Source organism: Buceros rhinoceros, unplaced genomic scaffold, assembly GCF_000710305.1.
Source record: "Buceros rhinoceros silvestris isolate BGI_N320 unplaced genomic scaffold, ASM71030v1 scaffold25005, whole genome shotgun sequence".
NCBI lineage: Eukaryota > Metazoa > Chordata > Aves > Bucerotiformes > Bucerotidae > Buceros > Buceros rhinoceros.
Window position 1 is genome coordinate 38,787 of NW_010411535.1, and position 20,211 is coordinate 58,997.

The 20,211-nt window shown below is 50.9% G+C and overlaps 1 protein-coding gene across 1 annotated transcript in view; it reads left to right on the forward strand.

Annotated features, from left to right (window-relative positions):
• The window catches only part of UBE2O (ubiquitin-conjugating enzyme E2O), a 27,052-nt gene that overhangs the window by 6,581 nt on the left and 260 nt on the right, over positions 1-20,211 (forward strand). The window contains exons 4-17 of the mRNA XM_010136057.1: positions 1,160-1,223; positions 2,951-3,094; positions 3,723-3,832; positions 4,703-4,853; positions 5,586-6,085; positions 8,843-8,997; positions 10,389-10,501; positions 11,555-11,680; positions 12,794-12,883; positions 15,167-15,824; positions 16,690-16,826; positions 17,348-17,551; positions 18,257-18,314; positions 19,593-20,208. Of these exons, the coding sequence (XP_010134359.1) occupies positions 1,160-1,223; positions 2,951-3,094; positions 3,723-3,832; positions 4,703-4,853; positions 5,586-6,085; positions 8,843-8,997; positions 10,389-10,501; positions 11,555-11,680; positions 12,794-12,883; positions 15,167-15,824; positions 16,690-16,826; positions 17,348-17,551; positions 18,257-18,314; positions 19,593-20,208 (3,126 nt within the window). The remainder of the gene's footprint in view (positions 1-1,159; positions 1,224-2,950; positions 3,095-3,722; positions 3,833-4,702; positions 4,854-5,585; positions 6,086-8,842; positions 8,998-10,388; positions 10,502-11,554; positions 11,681-12,793; positions 12,884-15,166; positions 15,825-16,689; positions 16,827-17,347; positions 17,552-18,256; positions 18,315-19,592; positions 20,209-20,211) is intronic.

The following is a 20,211-nucleotide window of genomic DNA, read 5'->3' on the forward strand; positions in this document are numbered from 1 at the left end:
GCAGGAAAACGTGACTTCACTGAAATGCAGGGAGGATTCTTGCCTTTAAAAAAGCTCTGTGATAGCGTAGAAACTTGCAGTCTAGTGGATTTTATCAAAGATGAAAAGGCAGCCCAAGATTGAACAGCTTGGCTTTTTCACTGCTATTTGCAGCTGGTATAGGAATGGGTTTTTTAATGAAAACAATCCAAAGTCCTCTATCTCTAGAGAGATTTCACCAGAGATATTGGAGCAAATATCTGGTTAACTTATTTCTGCAAAGCCAGCAGAAGGATCTGAATTTTCTTCCTTGTGCATGTTGGACAGTTACGTGCCAGCTAAACCCGTATAGATTCACTACGTTCATTCTTTCAGTGAGGCTGACTTTGCCCAGCAAACTTTTTTATTGATGCAAGGAAAGGAAGGAACCAGTGGAGCCCCAAGAGGCTTGTGGGCCTGGCAGCTGGGGGATAACTCACCTGGCTTGTGAATTGAGTGTCGACATCGATGTTTTAAAAAAAAAAAAAAAAAAAAACAAAACTGAACCCCCAATCCTGCATCCAGCTCTGAGTCTAGGAGAAGTAACGTGAGAGCTGTAACAGGCGACTGGCGGATGTGTCTGTGATTTTGTTTTGGAGTTCGAGTAACTCAGACTGGAAGGCTTGTGTGCATATGTTAAACTGGGAGTGAAAAATAACCACGCTTCTATCTATCTCCTGCACTTACTGGTGCAATTTCAAACCTTGCTTGCTGTTACAGCTCCTGCATAGCTACGTACAATGAGGTAACTGTTGTCAAAGCCTCTTCCTAATGAATCATTTGAAATTCCACCAGAACTTGCTCTGGAAATGAAGCTGTTGCTGAAGCAAGTGTCCCCAAATTGTGTTTAGGTTCCATCAGCAGTGTGAATGACAAATGGGACCTTCGCAGCAGACAAATCTTGCCCAGCGCCCTGCATATTGCTTCATTATCTTTTTAATGTGCTGAATGGAACCTCTAGATACCAGGCAGCACTTTATCGTGCGTCTATAACCCGTTCTGCTCCGGACGGTAAAGGCTCAGTGCTACCCTGCTGGCCATGTGGCCAGCCCCGCTCAGGCAGCGACAGCTGGTGTGCTGCTGCTTGCTTTGGAGGGGGATGGCTCTGGAAGTGTCACTGGGTCTCTGGTCTGTTTTGCAGGTGTTCTATGAGCACAGAAGATGGAGCCAAGCTGTATGACGTTTGTCCTCACGTCAGCGACTCGGTGAGCTTCTGGTTCTTCTGAGAGTCTGTCTGATCTCTTCAGCTCGTAAGCATTTTGTGCAGGAGGGAGGGAGAAGGCAAAACTGCAGGTACTTATAGTCCTAAAAATTAAACGATGCATCACAGCTGAGAAACTTCACTAGATCTTCACTTGAAGTGTAACAGGGTGTAGCTTCAAGGTAATGTTAGCAAAGAGCAGGTTTTGGGGAGGTGTTACAATTAGTACATCCAGCTGCTTTCTTTGCAGACTACTGGCACAACATGTAGTCAGACTGCCGATGTCGAGGCAGTTCACAGTCTGCTCGTTATAGCTGTACAGGCTTGAAAAGGCTCTTGCTCCATTTCATGCTTTCAGAATTGGTCCCCTTCTGGAAAAGGGCATGTTGTTTAAAAGGGGTCCTGCTAGAAGCATGTTTCCAGATCACGTAAAATGCTGTGGCTCTTGTTATTGTAGTCCATCACGTTCCCTGAATGGAGACCTGCCACCATACAGGCATTTTCCAAATCACATGGTGGGGAAGGTTTTGTTCACTTTTGGGTAAAACGTAGAGTTCCCCGTGAGCTGATGGGATCTAACCTCTCTCACCTTCACCTGATGACGGTTGTTCTTCCAAACAGCATCAGCGGGGCCTCGCTGCACCCCTTGCAGCAGTACTGGAAGCTGGCTGAGAATGGCCTGTGATTCTTAGCCCCTATCCTTCCCAGTCTTCAAAGCAAAGGCCCCTTTGATCTAAAACTGCACTTTTGTTAAAATTTTATGCCCGTTTCTTGAAGCATTAACAGAATATCATTGGATAGGATGTGCTGCTGTGGTTTTCTCCTTTTTACAGAAAAGGAATGGTCTGTTGCTAGAGGTTCTCCATTATCTTAGTTTCTGCTGCTCTGGGTTGTGCAGTGTGTTTTCCCCTTGCTAAATGGCTGTTGTAGCAGCATCCAGCTTCTGGTTAGCCAATTTTGAGATACTTTGATTTGAGCCAGACTGCCTATAAAGTGCATGTAGTCCTCTGGAGACTTGTCATTTGGTCTGAAACGTGAGTAGTCTCCAGCGTTATTCTTGGTTCCATGCGTGGAATTGCTGCCTGTTTGGTGCTTACCTGACTTGGATCTTACTGCGCTGCTCTTATCCCTTCTGACAAATTACAAGACTTGGTGCAGTTTTGTGCTCAGTATTTTATCTATCCTAAACTGCTCTGTCCGCCTCCACATTCTGAATCTTCAGCGCATCAGTGGGAAAGAGCTCTAGGAGAGCAATTGTTGTGTTTACCATCCTGTTTTATTTTCAAAGAACTGTCATATTAACTAATCCACCTAAGACAGGAATAATGCAAACTTAATTTGATGAGCAGAGCAGTGAAAGCCAGCATCCTCTGGCTCTGAAAGCTGTAGATGCCTGAATTAGAGCATGGGAAAGAGATGGGTGTCCTTGCCGAGGACTCAGCCCACCTTGACTCCCTTGCTGTTGAGAACATCTGTGTGAAAGTATGCATCTTTTGTTTCCTGCAAGCACCTTTGCTTCTCCCCCACGGAGTCAGTCCTGTTAGGATGTGTGACAGCGCAGGTTGCTATAGGAACTGCTGGGCTGAGTTTGGGAGAGGAATGAGCTTTAGGAGATGGACACCTTGCAGACTTTACCTTTATGGTTAATCTTGCTGATCACAAATCAGAGAAGAGAAATGCTGGAATCTTGAATCTGAAGTCCTTTATGCTGGTGTTTTTTTTCCCCCACAGGGTCTCTTCTTTGATGATTCATATGGCTTTTATCCTGGACAAGTCCTCATCGGGCCTTCTAAAGTCTTCTCCAGTGTGCAGTGGCTCTCAGGTGTGAAGCCTGTTCTGAGCACAAAGAGCAAGTTCAGAGTGGTGGTGGAAGAGGTAAGGCCTGACAAGCTGACACATGGCCACCTTCTGCACAGAAGGGTCCCTGGCTGGTGTTTTGGAGCAGAGTCAGCTTGCTATGGTAACCATCCAAGAGCAAATGCACTGTGGCTGTGTTCTTCTGAGGGAACAGATTCCTTGTTGTGAACTGATGGGACTTTTGAGCATGGTTAGGCTTTTCCTCCCAAGGGTCCCTGCCGGCATGCTGTAAGGTGATTACCTGCCAGTACGCTTAGAGGCCAGCACTGATCCCTAGGGAATTAGAATCACCTCTTCTATTGAAACTCAATGGTGCATGCTATCCAAAAAGGCAAAACCATTGTGGGCTCTTTGCTGAGAGAGGGAGCAGCTCCAAGTCCGTTAGCGTGTCTCTGTGACATGGGACCACTGATTGGTGTCTGCTATAGCTTCCTCCCCAAGCCAGGTGTCGTCTGTCTTGAAGTTAATCTGTGAGGCTCTGGGTGTTGCCAAGAGCCATGCTTTGGGAGCACTGTAAGTGTCCTGGATGTGGTGAAACTGCACATGGCTGTTGCTGCTTCCCTGCATGTAAATGTTCGGCTCCTGGACATCTGGTCTGGGAAAGCCTCTGAAAAATTAAAGTGCCTTCTCTGTCTTTGCATTGTAGGTACAGGTGGTGGAACTAAAGGTTACTTGGATCACTAAAAGCTTCTGTCCTGGAGGTACTGACAGTGTAAGCCCTCCTCCCTCCATAATCAGCCAGGAGAACCTGTCCAGGTAAGATCAGCTGAAAATCTCTTCACTCCCAGGGCCTGCACAAACTGTGGGCGACATGTCCAGCAACTGATTAGACACAACACTGCTGTTTGCAGTGGGTTTTTTCCTTGTTGTATGCCTGCATATTCCAAAGCTTCCAAAATGTGAGGGAATAGCTTCCAAATTAGTTTAGCAGACACTTGAGTTACCAACACAGGGGCTAGCCTCTCACCAGTTCTCTACAAGTACTCTCCAGCAGACAAGTGCATCAAGGAAAGTGGTGTCTCCTTCCCTCATCCTTCCGCTGGTGTCTGGAGCCAGCTGCCTCTTTCAGCAGTGTGTGTGTGTGTGTGTGTGTGTGTGTGTGTGTGTGTGTGTGTGTGTGTGTGTGTGTGCAGGAGGCAGCTCCTGCAGGGCCCTGCCCTGGACCGGGGCTGGTGCTGAGGGAGCATCTGGTGCCCTCTGCAGGCTGCAGCTGCAAAAATGGGCTGGACAAAACTCAAGAGTAAGTCAGAGGAGTAATAGCACAATGCAGTGTGGTTCCTGCCCCAAGCTCGTAAGCTGGAGGAGAGCAGCTCTCAGATGACAGCAAATAAATACCAGCACCAACTTCAAATGTCTCTTGGCAGCTGGCCCTGGGAGGGGGAGCCAGAGGGAGAGGACTGACTGGTGTCCCACCCAAACCCTTTGTATCCGCTCCCAGTCCCTGGTGAGTTTCCCACTCCTTTAGAATTTTGTGTCTGGAAAAGATTTGGTGTGGGGTTAGCTTCTGCCACCCCAGGAGAAGTGCCGATGGTGTGAGGTCATGCCAGCCTTGCAAATGCCCTGGTCTCTGCTAGGTTCAGTTACTGCTTTTGCTCTTTGCTCATGGATGTTCTCCTGTTCTACCAGGGTAAAGCGTCTGGGGTGCTTTGACCATGCCCAAAGGCAGCTTGGGGAAAGGTGCCTCTATGTGTTCCCGGACAAAGTGGAACCTGCAAAAATCACCTGTGAATGCCCCGAGAGGAACTGTGTCCTGGGTGAAGGATCAGTTGCCAAAAAGGTGAGTTGAGGGGTCAAGAGAGGCATTGACTTCTCTAGACTTTTCTGGTCACTGTGGCTTTTAAAGCAGAAATCTTCCTGGCAGTCATGTGGTCTGAAATGTGACTCCTGAAGTGGTGGTTGTAAAGAGCACTGGCTGCTCGTTGCCAGCAGCGAAGTCACCTTGTGCAACAGTCTGGCTGCACTGGGCAAAGCGTGCTGCTAATGCCACCAGAGAACACGAACAGGACCTCAAACGCAGAGGCGTCGCCTCACAGGGGTCAGGCTGTGTCAGAGCTGTGTGCTCTGTCAGCCGGCACTGTTAGACATATGTTGTTTCCGTGCCGCAGTGGGACAAGAAAGCAGTCTCTGCTTCCTGGGCCGAGGAGCCCGCTCTGGTTTCTGCGTGCTGGCTGTGGAGCAGCGGTGTTCCTAGAACAACAGGATATCAGTGCAGGTGACCTCCCTGCATAGCTGTGTCTGTTACATAGATTAACTTGTGCAGGCTCTTGTGACCTTCCAAAACAAAAAATTCAGAACATGCTTAAAATAGCCTTCAGGAGCAAAGCTCCCTTTCCTTGGACTGGCCCAGTGCTGCTCCTGAGTAGAGCAGTGGTGAGATGCTGGTTTGCAGAATGCTGTGGTGCAGGTGAGATGTGCGGGGGCTGTTCTCTGTGTACAAAGCCAACCACTCCTGGGTGGCAACTTGCTGAGCGTACAGGCATATTGTCTGACCCAGGTCTGCTTTCTCTAGGTGAGGCGGCTGCTGAAGAAGCAGATAGTGAAGATCATGTCATGCTCCCCGGAGTCTCAGGGTACCAGCGAAGCCCCTGACAAAGAGTCTGCTGCAGCTGCTGAGCAAAAATCAGAAGAGCTGAAGTCTGGATCAAAGTGTGAGCTGGATGACTCTTCCAACAGCACACCAAGTCCTGGGGAGAGAAAGGAGGAGCAGTCTGAAGAAACAGGGAAGGAGAGAGGAGCAGCAGCACGACAGCAGCAGCCTCCCTTTCTGCTGAAAGATGAAGGGTCGTCCGACTACCGGCTTCAGTCCATGGAGCAAGATGCTGACGATGAGGCAGCCGATGACACCGATGACACTAGCTCGGTCACCTCCTCTGCTAGCTCCACTGCCTCATCCCACAGTGGCAGTGGCACCGGCCGCAAGAAGAGCATCCCTCTTTCTATCAAAAACTTGAAGCGGAAGCACAAGAAGAAGAAGACCAAGATTTCACGAGAATTCAAACCAGGAGACAGGTGAGTTGGATTTCCAAATCCAGATATTCTTGCCAAAATCTCCCTCATCAAAGTCCTCAGATGTAAACTCCCTCCTCAGCCTGGGTGGAGGGTGATGGTGTGTGCCTCATCTTAGGGCCCCGCTTGGCAGTAACTAACAGCGGTTATCTTTGATGACTGTGCAGTGGCCCTTGTGAAATCAGCTTGGGCTCAGTCCAGCTTCTGATGAGACTGGGGCCACGTGACGTGACACCGATGCGATTCCATTTCAGCTGTGCCTCAGGGCATCGACAGAATAGCTGTGCTGGGCTAGGCTCTGTGTGCTGAGAGACAGACAGGTGAATAAAGATCCTGCAGCTTAGACATGGCACTAATTGGTTACCTCATTGGCAGCCTCTGCAGAGAGGCCGAGGATGGACCATGCTAGCAGGAGTGGATGGCTCATCTGCGGTGAGCTGTCTCCGGACCAGCACAGAGGGCTGTGCTGGCAGGGGCTGGCACTGCAGTGGTCCTTACCCTGCGCTGGAGAGGAATCTGCAACTCTTTGCCAGCAGTGTACTTTTTATTGGGTTTTTTAATGAACAAAGTGCGCTCCTTGAGAGCCTTGGAGAGGTTGATTGCAGTAGTGTGGGAGAGGGAGGATTGCATCTATCTGCCCATTTCTAGATAAAACTGGATCTCAGCAGCTGTTACCCTTCACCCAACTTGAGACTGTTTAAGCTGTTTCCGGAGGATGCAAAGACACCCGACAACTGGCCAGCCTGTCTTGCTGGCTTCCCTGGGCTGCTTAGTTGTACACAGACCCTGGGTCAGAAATGAACTAGTCAAGAATCCTCCCAGAAAATGACATTATTGGCATTCAAGGAATCCAGTGGTTTGAGAATGCCATGAACTTAATTCACTTTTTCTTTAGGTATGCAAGGAGAGCTGTTCCTTTAGTCGTTGTGGAGTTTAGAGAAATTGTATTTGAAGGTTACAAACCTCAGCGGTGCAGTGCTGAAGTGAAATTAAAAATTGTTGTGGCAGTTGTGTTACAGTTCCTGGGAACTGATTCCCGATTCACCCCTCGCCTCCTTGCTGAGTGTCTCTGCTTCACTGAAGTTTGTAAAGGAGAGCTTAGCCAGTAAACCTGGTAGCTTTCCGCACCATACTGGCAGCGGGGAGGAAGCCCTGTGACAACACCGAGAGACTCCTGTGCTGGACACAAGGAAATGCAGAGTTCAGATGCTGGGACACTTTGCAGTGACGACCATGTCACAGAGAATAAGAAATAGAGGCTTTTTCAGCACAGAACGCGGGACTGCAGCTGGTGCCTTAAAGGGTGTCTGTGGCAGCTGGTCACGGCTCAGCGTGAGGGGTCCTCGCTATTTGAATATTCAGAGGAAGCTGGTGAGATGTCTGTAGGTGTTCTGCCAGGCGCTGCTGAGAAGTGCCAAGTGGCTGAGCTTGCTGCAGCTGGTGACCAGACCTGGTGTGTCAGCTCAGGGGCAGCTCTGACTGCAGAGAGCCAACTCAGCCTGTGGCTTCACCATCGTTCAGTGACCTGCCGCAGCTCTCCAGGTAGCGCACAGACCTCTGGTTGGTTTTCAGTGAGGATATGCAGGGATTCTTACTAATGCCAAGTTGTGGGTTTTATTTGTGAAGCAGCATAAACTGCACTGCAGACAGGACTGTATCTGTTCCTTGGGTGACCAGCCTTTCCCTGTCCCACCCTCAGCTGCACATGCTCCCCCTTCCCCCTGGAACCATCTGTTGGACATCACCCACCACACTTGGTCTGTTACAGATTTCCTTCTCTGGCAATTTCTGCTATTGAGTGCTGGACCTACTAGAAGCTTTGCATTATTTCTACTTAATTTTTTTCTGACATTTATAAAAACAGCACTGGAAGAAAACAGTTGTATTTTTGCGTGTTGTATCTTTTTCATGGTTTGACTTGAAACCAACATAAATGCAGCACTTGTGTTATGACTGGAAGGGCCAGCCAGCCAAAGAAAGACAAACCAGCACGGGATCCAACTTGTTCTGTGCTGTAGGAGACAGGAAAATGGTGGAGGGCTCCTAGAGTGCATCTAGACAGCAGCTCTGTGCCTTTTGCCTCCAAGCATCTTGTCTCTTCAAGCAGCTCTGTCAAGCTCCACAGCAGAGTGCCAGCATGTGGTCCATTGTTGCGTGCTTGGGTTCCATTTCTGAGCTGCAGGGACACATGTGTGTGTTTGAACAGCTGGGAAGGAGACTTGTCTCTTTTAAACAAAATCCTTTTGCTTTACCCACATTCAATGTGTTGTCTTTATTTTTCCTTCCTGGCAGGGCTGAAGTGATGCTGCTTTATCTTTCCCTTCCAGTCCCATGCTCCTTTAGCTTCAAAGACTCCTCACACCTGCCAGCTAGAAGGTGCTTCAGTGGAGATGATCTTAAGTTTCTGAGTATTTGAAGCTCCTGTCATTCCTCTGTCAGGGGTAGAAAGTGGGTGCTAGTAGGTGTTAATACGCTCCTCTAGGAATAAACTGAGCTCAGCATCAGTTCCCTGGAAAGTGAGTCCTCTTCACGTAGACTTGCAGCAATGTAACATCTGCAGTGATTGAGAACCCGTCAAAACAAAGCCTGCTTCTGCTGGGACTAGAGGGGGAGTTCCTGACTGGCTTCCCAGCCTGCTGATACGTGTACCTTTGAGTTGCTGTGTTGCTGAATCCATCGTGATTCCTGATGTTGGCAGCATCACGTTCTGGTGCTCACATGCGTTCCCTCTGGTAACTCGTTGCCTTTCTGTGTTCCCAGGGTTGCCGTAGAAGTGGTGACCACAATGACTTCAGCTGATGTGATGTGGCAGGATGGCACCGTGGAGACAAACATTCGCTCCAACGAGCTGATTCCAGTCCATCATCTGGACAACAATGAGTTCTGCCCTGGGGATTTTGTGGTGGACAAAAGAGGTATTGGGTGTCAAAACAACCCTCTCCTCAGGGAGCAAACATGCTCTTAATTGCAAAGTACTCGTCAGTCCGGATCTCCTAATGTACAATAGCTGTTAGTAGTCCTCACCTGAGGTGGGCACAAGAGCCAAACAGGAAGAAACTGTGATTCAGTGTGACTTAATACAGGTGTCAGCAGAGAACCATTCTTTAAATAGCAAAGCTGAACTATGACAGCAGACAAGGTGTGGGAGGAATAAATGCCAAGGAGCAACGCTAGGATTCTCGGTATTTCTGTAGAGTAGAGGTGACCCACCTTCTCCTTGAAAGAGCTCTCTTGCAGAACAAGGGGAGAAATAAACAGCTCACCACAGGCTGCTTTCTCTATGGCTTGTCTGTCGTGAGCCTCCGTTTTTTCTTAGAGGGTTTTGGGATGCAGAGGCATCTTTTCACCCCTTTTCTTCACCGAACCAGTTGGTGGTGCTAGTGAGGGTCACAACGCAAGTTCAAAAAGACTTGCAGTTTTGATATGGAATCTTTTCTAGCAGGGGTAGCCCGTCCGCAGTGGAGAGCACAAGATAATGTCAGGCTGGGAAGAGAGAAGGCTGGCTTAGCAAAAACAGATGCTGTTTTGCATGGCCATTTCTGATGAGTAATAGTCTGACTGGTTCTGTGGGTTAGGCGTAGTTTGTGGAAATGGGAGTTATCCATCAGCTCCAGCTCTACCGTTCTAGTTTGGCCTCTGGGAATCAGCATTCCTCTGTCAAACATACTCTTCAAGTAGTCTGGGATGGCTGCGGTTCCTTGCATCCCCCTGTTAAGGATGCCAGGGGGTGGATCCTTGTCAGCCAGAGAAATCCGAAAGATGTCTGGATACCAGGCCAGGCCAAGAGGGGTGGTCAAGGCCCAGCTTTGGTGCTGTTGGATCCCCGATGCGTTCATACACACATGTATTCCTGCCTGCCTTCCACCTCTGTCCAGTCCATTCTTCCATAGGAACAAGCTGGTGTGAGTGGCATGTTTCTGGATGAGGAGCTTGACAGCCGGGGCTGCTCTTAGGGAGCTGTTCGCCAGCCTGTCCAGAAATTCTGATGGCCTTGGTGCAGGGCTAGTTTGGAGAGCAGGGCATTGAGGTGACAGCGTATTTTCTCTTGGTGATAGTGCTCCAAAGTGAATGCGTTCACCTGGTCCAATACAATGTGATCTTACTCTATCATCACTCCATGCCCCATGAAAATGTGAATTGTAGCTGAGCACAGTTTTGACTGTGTAGGAAGAACTCTTTCTCCTCATGCCATTCACAAATGGAAGGTTTCAGCCGTGAGAGCTTGGGAGCTGACAGCCTCAGTTGTGCAAATCTGTGCTCCTTCTCTTAACTTGTCTATTCTCTTCCCTACCACCGCAACCAAAAGCTCAGAGCTCCCAGGACCCCGGGTTGTATGGAGTTGTGCAGTCTGGTGACCATATTGGCCGTACCTGCGTGGTGAAGTGGTTCAAGTTGAAGTCCAGCGGAGATGATGTGGAGGTAAGTGCAGGAGCCAGTGCCCCAGAAAGCAGCCACAAAATAGCACAAGCTTCACAGATAAAGACAAGCCTGGGAGTCAGCTCTGCGGAGCAGTTTGTGCTTGGGGATGTGCTTTTGGGCCTGGGAGGCTTAGCTAGAGGTGGTGTCGCTTCGTATTTGTAGATGTCTGCAAGGCAGCAAAGACCAAGCAGAGGATTTATATCCCTTAGTCAATGTCAGGCTCCGGTGTGGACTAAGATGTTTGCTGAAGTTGTCACAGGTCGCTGTATGCATTTTTCCTCCCCATGTTTCTGCTAGTTCGTGGAAGGAGAATCAATTCTATTGCATGTTGTCCTGCTCGCCTCTGCTAAGCACTATGGCCTCCAGGCAGCCCAATACCTTTTTCTCAGAGCTTGTGGGAACGTTATATTTTACAGTCTTGATAGTGTACAGTCTGACTGGAGACAAGAGAGGGACCACACAAACCGGTGTACTGCTTTCTGCCTTAGGACGGGAGACCACACTGCCATAACTCAGCAGAGCCCTTTACCTCCAGCAGCAGAACATCGGTCTGGCCTGGGGCTGTGCTCCGCTTCACCTGTTTCTCGTTACCTGTGGGCTCCTGACTTTCTTCCTGCAGGAGGAATCAAACAAGAAATGTTTCCCATTAATTGTCAAGTGTTCTGTCAGACACTTCCTGTAGCCTTGAATTGTTTCAAAGTAAACCAACCCTTTGGGCCCCAGTGAGCTGCTCTGAGAAATCCGGGTGTTCAGGAGGGAATAAAACGTTGTTCTTGCATGTCTGTGCTTGTAGTGCTATGGAACCAGAAGTAAAGGTGAAGGTGAGCAGATGAGACAGAATATCTGTGTCCTTTCATTGTTGTGCCTTGATTGATGTGCTAAGGATGGGGTGACAAGAAGGGACATAAGGGACATCAGCAGCTCCTTGCAGGCTGTTGGAGCAATGGAAAATTGAGAAAATATAACGCAAAGTACTTCCAAGTTTTAAGGTGTGCTCTGAAGGTCAGTGCAGCCTCCTGGGGCTGATGTGTTCACGTTCTGTCTCCAATGCAGCTGATCGGGGAGGAGGAGGATGTGAGTGTGTATGATATTGCTGATCATCCAGACTTTCGCTTCCGCACTACTGACATTGTGATTCGCATTGGCAACTCGGACGGAGCCACAGCTAAGGAAGACGAGGTAGGTCTGGGCACAGTTACGTGACCAGGTTGTCACCAGGTATTAGTGTGTGAGATGCTTGGGAGGGTCAGCAGGAGAACCTCTGGCCCATGGGCATCCTGAACTCCCTCGCTTGCTAGTGTTTGTGTCTGTGTCCCCTGCTGTCATGAGTAACATCAAATCTGCAAGTCTGGTGGAGATGTGACCTTGAAATCCTTTGACCATGGTGAAAGAGTCTATAGCAAAGCCAGAAGGAGGATGAGACAAGAACTGAACATATGCCTGAGGGTGTTGAGTAAAACTCTTGCTTAGGATTTCAGAGTCACCTCCAGTATGAGGATACTCTCTGGGCTCCTGAGCAAGAGTGAAGGTGGGTTTGTCATTAAACCAGTTTCACTTGGAAACAGAAGACTGGCGTTCTGGTTTTCATCTGAGTTATTTTGTACATATTAATTTTGAGCTGTCTAACCTCCAGGGGAGGTAGAGGGAACCATTTATATTGTAAAGGACACTCTTTGCTAGGAAACAGGCTTCCTTACTGGAAGGGAAGACCTCCAGCTTTTGAGACTGCCCTGAAATGAGGCTAAAAGGTGTAGAGGGGCTCTCACTGCGGTTCTAGTTTCAGCAGCATGAAACACTCCGATCTTGCTCGGCTGACCTAAATAACCCTTGACTGTGCACACCCTGTGCCAGCCATGACTTGTCTGTTCATGCCTGCACCCTCTCTGCTGGGAGAAGCTGCTGGGTGTGAGAGCGTGGGGCTGGCGATGGCACCCCACTAGAGGGCAGCCCCATGCAGGGGACGCTCCTGTCCCCTTGCTGGCACTGGCACAGCCCCAGCCCTGCACTGCCCTTTGTCCCGAGCAAGACAAGATCTGCTATCAGACCAGTGCTCCTGGTCCTCTCCTTCCAGGGGGTGTGGGGGGAATTTTCCCCGTCTCTGTGGCAGTGTTGTAGGGTTTCTCATGGAAACCCATCTGTAGGATTCTTCTCCCCCTTGGCATGAGACCTCAGGGCCCCTCATGCTTCTGCAGCAGGCTGCAAGCATTGCTCTAGGTGGTTCTGCAACTGGGGAGTATCTGTGTTTCAAACTGGGAGAGAAAAAGGACTGACAAATTGCTCTTGTTTCCACAGCCTTCGGTTGGACAGGTGGCTCGTGTGGATGTCAGCAGTAAAGTGGAAGTGGTGTGGGCTGATAACTCCAAGACTATCATTCTGCCTCAGGTGAGTCCTGTGCCAGCTTGCTATATCCCTGTAATTCTTAGCTGAGTGACAAGTCTTGGTTTTAAACCCTGGGTGCAGAGAGATTCACTCTGTAAGGGAATCTTGCTCGATTAATTGCTGCCTTCCCACGTGGTAGGGTGGCTTCCCACTTCCCTTAGCGCAAGAAAATCCTTCCCTTGTAAGGAGGAGAACTAACTGTTCATCACTGCTCTTGAATATGGAGAATAAGGTGGTATGAGCAGACTGTCGCTCTCTTCACATGCTGCACTGCGTGTTCAGAGCTCTGCTCCTGCCTTCCAGCACCTGCCCCTTGGCCCAGGGCGTTGCAGAGCTCAGGGGCCATCAGTTCTGACTTGAGCCCTGGTTTGCTGCATTGCTAAAGCACTGCCGAAAGGTGATGGCTTATTCTGTCTTGCTTGTGAAATGGCTCCATAGTGTTTTCTTTAGCTAAAGAAGCTCCTCCAGAAGCTGGATTAGAGCCACAAGTTGTCACCTTAGCCAACCTAGGGATCAGACCCAGTTCTCTTCCCAGAACAGGGAGGGAAAAGGGTTGAGTGCAAGCTTAAAAACAGAGATACAGCCACACTGCTAATCCACTTAACCCCCTGATTTATCTTCTGTGTTGTACTGTCTTGTAATCTTATGCACTGCTCCGCGTACAGTTTCATCCCATGCTTTTTCTGCTTGTGGCCTCAAATTAAAGCAGACAGCCTAAAGAGAAGACCTGCTTCTGTAGGGTCCCATCTCCATCACCGTGGCAGAGAACACCACTGCCTCTGCTGCAGAGTCGCATTCGTGAGCAGAAAGGACTCGATCAAGATTTCTTTTTAAAGCAAGCAGCTCTGCATTAATTACAGTAGAATAGTCAATGCCTGCACTATGGCAGTGGACTAGAGCGTTACAAAGCAGGCTGCTGTCTCCCTTCCCCCTGTTGTCACATGTGCTTGGATCACGGGCACAATCAGAGGTCTGATGCGCGCTCCACAAAGGGCTGTTCTCGCACTGCGGTGCTGGGGCTCTGCAGCAGCTCCTGCTGTGTCACGCCAGTCCCTTCGATTCTGCTTGTCTGCGTAATTATGGGAGTTGGGGAAATGTCAGGAGCATGAATTATCAGTTGGTAAAACTGATTTATCAATGCCTGTCCGTGTGCCCAGAGACAAGCTGTCTGGGTGCTTTCTCTCAGCTCTAAAAATAAAGATGGCATAACTGGCTAATTAACTTCCTGACTCAGATTTGGATTAGCTTTGAGGGCAGTGAGGTTTTTGATGGCTTTCCCTGCCTGCAGTCACTTGTGTTGAACCCAACTAACCTCTCCTGACTGCCTGTCTCTGGGTGGCACAGGAGTGGCTACACAGTGCTGGTTCAGTTCAGAGTTTTGACAAGATGACTGAGTGTCCATGAGCTTTAGCCTCTGGGGTCATATTTTGCAAGATTAAGAGGATTCTTGGGCTGCCATTCAAGTGTCAGAAGCCAGTGGATAAAAAGCTCCATCTTGTAACTCCTAACACAGCCCTATAAAGTTGTTCTCGCACCCCTGCTTCTGGGATGGGGCTGGTAGCTGGCGTTTGTCCCGAAGCTCTGCAGGGGAGCTCAGGAGAGACATAGCACGTGCAAAGACATGATAAGGGGAGAGGCTAGATGAAGCATACGTGGGTTCTGCTTCCATAGTGGAGGGGAAGAAAGCGCTTTATGTAAGAGCTTGTTCAGCAACTTGGATTAGGCTTCGTTGTCCCAGCTGAGTTTTAAGCAGTAGTGACACACAACAGCCAAAGCAGCCTAGCAAGGCTCTGATGGCAAGTACAATTTGCCACAGAAGAAGAAAGCTGGTATGGGAATGTTTTCCTGGTTCCAGCATTGTCTCTGTGGAAAGACAGAGTGTGGAGGCAGCCAAACCAGGACTCTGTGCCAACACAGTTGCTGGTGCAGAAGCAGGACCAGAAATACCACCTCCACATATGCTGCCCAATACCTTCTGACCTAGCTCTGCGTTCAGAAATCCTGGGGCGTCCTGGTAGCTGTTTGGCACCTGTGTGCTCTCCTGGTGCCTGGATCCTGGCCACGGAGGTGGCTGCAGCCCACCCAGAACTTGCCCTCGTTTTCCCCCAATACCTAATCTGTGCTAGTCACTGATGAGTGCGTTATTCAAATCAAACACAGTCCACCCTGTATAGCTGGGGGCTCCCTTTTCCTGGGAAGAACTGACTTGCCTGCACTGAAAAACCAACTAAAACTGTGCTTCAACCTAACTGCTCTGATGTCTTTTGTAACTCTGCTCTCTTCTAGCACTTATACAACATTGAATCAGAAATTGAGGAGTCGGACTATGATTCCGTTGACGGCAGCACCAGCGGGGCATCTTCTGAGTGGGAGGATGAAAGCGACAGCTGGGAGACAGACAATGGCCTCATGGAAGATGACCACCCAAAAATTGAGGAGTTAGAGCCTGAGGAGCCAGCAGCAGAGGAGGTGAAAAAAGTAGAGGAACAAGTCCAGGGAGCTGTGGCTATGGCAGTTGCAGATCTTGCTGCAGAGAAAGCTGGCAAGGACGGAGCCCCAAAGAGCTTCCGGGAACTGAAGGAGGCCATCAAGATCTTGGAAAGCCTGAAAAACATGACTGTGGAGCAGCTGCTGACTGGCTCTCCCACCTCCCCAACTGTGGAGCTGGAAAAACCCACGCGGGAGAAGAAGTTCTTGGATGATATTAAAAAGCTGCAGGAAAATCTAAAGAAGACCTTGGATAACGTGGCTATTGCAGAGGAGGAGAAGATGGAAGCCATGGTGGAAACGGAGAAGAAAGAAGAAAAAGCAGAGGCGCAAACACCAGTGAGGTCGGAATGGCCCAGTGAGACACCAGTGCTCTGCCAGCAGAGTGGCGGCAAGCCTGGAGTCACCTTCACCAGTGCCAAGGGAGAAGTCTTCTCCGTGCTGGAGTATGCTCCAGGTGGGTGTGTCAGGTCAGGCCAGCGCGGGATGCTCTGCTCCTCTTGCTGTCCTGCAGTGTTTCTTTCTCCAAAAGCTTTGCTTCCAGGCCTTTGGGAGGGGGTATCCTCTCTTCCTAGCCCTCTTAACCAGAGAGGAGAAACTAAGACAGCTTCTGTAGCACAGTCTGACCTGGCTTTTAGATGGCATCTCCAGGCACCACTAACTCCTCAGGCCACAGGAGGGGGCTTCCCCTTTGCCACGTTGGTGACTAACTTTGGAGGGTGTGGGAGATCAGCTGCTTTGCGGATACTTTCTTGAAAGCTACAGGGTTTGTTCAGGCTTTTTTTGCAGGGTTGGATTGGTTGAGAAGCAGAGCAGGAACAGCTGGTGTGCTTGTGCTGGGTGTCCTCGGTGGGTGAGTGTCCTTGTTCACTTGCGCCAATGTTAATCAGCCAAAAATAAAGAAAGAGCATCTGTTTGTGTGGAACGTTGGTGACAGCAGAGCCCGAGGTGCTGGGCGCGCCAGCCAGCCGGGCCAGACCTGCGAAAGAAAGTGGCCAAAGTGAGCTGAAGCTGCAGGTGTGTATAAATAAAGACAGGGAGCTGGGCTTGAGTTCTGCAGAGAAAAAGTTATCTTTGTCCTTTGCTCCCTGTGGGGCACAGGGACAGTATTGTGTGGGACCATGAGAACAGGAGGTGCAGGTTGTGGCTGCTGTGCAGTGTGGGAGAAATCAAAGAATCTCTAGGCTGCCTCCTGGCTCCCCACCAAAGCCAATCAACTCTCCTCCTCCAAATTACAGCTTTAACACACGGATAGATCTGCCTCCGCAAGGAACCTGTGGCAGTTTCCAGGCTTTAATGCTGTTCTCCTCCTTGCCCCACAGATACCCACGCCTTCAAGAAAATGGAGTTCCAGCCCCCAGAAGCAAAGAAGTTCTTTAGCACTGTGCGGAAAGAGATGGCTCTCCTGGCCACCTCCCTGCCTGATGGCATCATGGTTAAAACCTTCGAGGATCGAATGGCAAGTGCCTGAATGTTTGTGCTGGGCTCAGCATCCGGATTGCTTTCTGTGAATTCCCTGCTTAGCCTTAATCCCCTGCTTTAGAGCTGCCGGAATGTGAGCAGTGTGTGAAGTGTGGCCGTCATGCCCCTAAACGGCTGTGGCTGCCTCTGCAGCGTGGCAGACCGCAGGAGCTCTGTGGTGCTGGGAGCCCGTTTGGGTGCTTTGCCTGCTGGGCTGCCTGTCCTGTTGAGCCGGAAAGGCAGGCGGGCACCCAGCGAGGCGCTGGGCTAACTGGTGAGCAGCTCAGGGGCTGCTGGCTGTCCTCGAAGCCCTGCTGCAGGTCTGAAGGCTCGCTCTGCCTTTCGGCTGTATGTAGTAGAAGAGCAGCTTCTAGGGGGAAGGTGCCCCGAGCTGTGTTGCTTGAGCTGACTCTTGTAAGGGCGGAGTTAATCACATCCCCCCTCTCCCTCTATTAACACAACCCTGCTGAGGTAAGAGGACGGTTCAGGGTGCCCGGCTCACGTCACCTCTCTCCACAGGATCTCTTCTCAGCACTTATCAAAGGCCCCACGCGCACGCCCTATGAAGACGGCCTCTTTCTCTTTGATATCCAGCTCCCCAACATCTACCCTGCTGTCCCGCCTCTCTTCCGCTACCTCTCCCAGTGCAGTGGGAGACTGAATCCCAACCTGTACGACAACGGCAAAGTGTGTGTCAGCCTCCTGGGGACATGGATAGGCAAGGTAACGCTCCCATCTGCCCGCCCACGGGGAGCAGTGGTTGTGCTGGGCTGCTTTTGGAACAAGCATCTCCCTGTCAGGCCAAGAGTCCTGGGTGACTTCTGGTCTCAGGGGGTGCTTGGGCTTTGGGCTCTGCTGTAGGTGTCTGGAGCAGGTAACTGGTGTAGACTGGCTGCTTCTGGGACAGTATTTGGCTCTTGACCGTCCTTTCTGATGAGAAGCCCGTGGTCAGATCAGCCAGGCTGCATCAGGTTGGACAGCGCAGGAATACCAGCACCAGTGTGGGGTGTTCTCCCATGGTCTGGGTCCCCGTCTGCCATGCTGCAGACAGTTCATGTAGCGTGGTGCAAAGTCCAGCTGGAGACTTGGAGTAAACAGAGCCAGGGAAATGCTGTGTTTTGGGCAGGTAGATCGAGGGGGCAGCTGGGGAGGGGTTGCAACTGGTGTCTGGTGTGTATGGTTATACGGTTCCAGGCAGAACTGGCCTGATGGGGCGTGGTGCTGGCAAAAAATAATGGAGAAATGGGTTGGTACGACGAGACACTGGCATGTCTTGTGCTCGTCGAGTCAGTCCCTCGTTCCTGCTGTGAGCCACAGGGCCTTAGCGACAGGAACACAGAGAAACCAGGACCTCACTTCATCTAACGATTATCCCAGAGCAAACTGATGGTGCTTCAGCCCTGTAACACATTTGTATGTGTGTTTCAGGGGACAGAAAGGTGGACCAGTAAATCCAGCCTGCTTCAAGTACTCATCTCCATCCAAGGTAAAGGCTCCGCAGAGCCTGCGGGATGGGACAAGGTGGAGGGAGGAGAGGATGCAGGCTTAGAGGGGCACTCAGCTGGGATCCGCCAGCCCAGCTGGGTTAGTGCTGCTTGCGCTCTCCCCTTGCTGGACAAAGCAGCGTCCTTATCTCCCCGCTTCGGCCAAAGCAGGTGCAGGCTTTTCTCGTGCCCCGAGTTCTGGCTGCCTCCCAGCTCTGACACAATACTTTCCCTTCTCACTGCAAGAGCTCAGCACAGAGCTGGCTTGCGTGTTACTCTGGGCTGACGAAGGTGGATGAACCACTGCCCTCAGCCACTCACCAAGGGTAGCTGAAGTTGCTAAACTGGGTTTCGTTCGCAGGACTGTGTTCTACCCCCACTGAGTCACCTGCCCTCCTACACTGGGTATGTTTTTGGACACGATGCTGGTGTTTATGCTCCTTCCAAAGTGGAGAATAATCTGGGGCGTGTCTAGACCAGCCCCAGGGCTTCCTGCCACAGGGCTTTTGCCCTGCCCTATCTGGTTTGAGGGCACACAGACTTAATCAAATCTCTTCTTCAAGGCCAGCTTTCTGTGCAGGGAGCCCGGGCATGCGACTTGCGAAATGTTTGGCACAGAGCGAGGGCTTCTGCCTGCGGGCAGCCCGTGTTCCGTGGAGATCTTGCAGTCCACCCGTATCCTCCTGTGGGGGTACACCACCACGAGAAAAGCCTTTTCTCGTTTACAAAGCTGAGGAGCCAAATTTAGAAAGTGAAATACTAAATGTTTTACTGGATCAGCCTGGTGCCAGAGAAAAACCTCCACTCTTCCTCCTGCTGCCGGGGCTTTGAGAGACGCCTGATCTCGCCTCCCCCGGCTCTAATGCGGCTCGTGGCAGGGTGCCAGCCGCCGGGCAGCATTGGTGCCATTGCTGCGTACGTGAAATTGCATTAAACCAGAAGCAAGCAGGAGAAAGCCTTGGTATGGGTGGCTTGTGACAGTGGTCACTGTCTCAGAGCTGCCCTGTCTGATGGGGCTGCGCTGGGTAGGACAGGGCCTGGCAAAGGCCTTTGCTCTGTTTAAGAGGAAGAGAAAAAAGCTTTGGGTGTGTTTGTGGGTTTTTTTGCTAGGAGGGGAGGGAGCTATGAAACCTTTCCCCTCCTGCCCTTTGGCCCTCTCTGCTGTTGCTGGAGGTGGAAGACTATTCTTGCCAGCCAGGGATTTTGAACGTCGCTCTGGTAGTATGAGATCCACAGCAAAGTTCCTCCCTTAACCCCTTGGTCTCCCCTTCCCATGGCAGGTCTGATCCTAGTGAATGAGCCCTACTACAACGAGGCGGGCTTTGACAGCGACCGGGGTCTCCAGGAGGGCTACGAGAACAGCCGCTGCTACAATGAGATGACCCTGATCCGGGTGGTGCAGTCCATGATGCAGCTGCTGCGCAGGCCGGTGGAAGTCTTTGAGCACGAAATCCGTGAGCATTTCCGCTGCAACGGCTGGCGCCTGGTGTCCCGCATCGAGTCCTGGCTGGAGACAAACGAGCTGGTGGAGCGGAGCCACGAACAGGCCAATGGGGCCGATTCTGCCTCCCTTCTCTCTGCCTGCGGCACCTTGGCTGAGAGCCCAGGAGACAATGCGGGATCGCTGGGGGAGTACGGCTCGGAGCAGGGAGCGGCCGCTGAACTTTCCGACTCGGCACTTGATGGGAAGGAGGAGCAGGATGAGACAGAGTTCACAACCTCGATGCCCAGCGCTGGTGATCTCCAACAGCACTCAGACTCGGAGAGCGTGGGCCAAGCCAGGGGAGCAGACCTGGCCAGAGACCGAACGGACGAGGGGAAGGCTGCCCAGGACTCTGCCTTGCAGCCTAGTGTGAAACCAAAGAAAAGGAGAAAGAGCTACAGGAGTTTCCTGCCAGA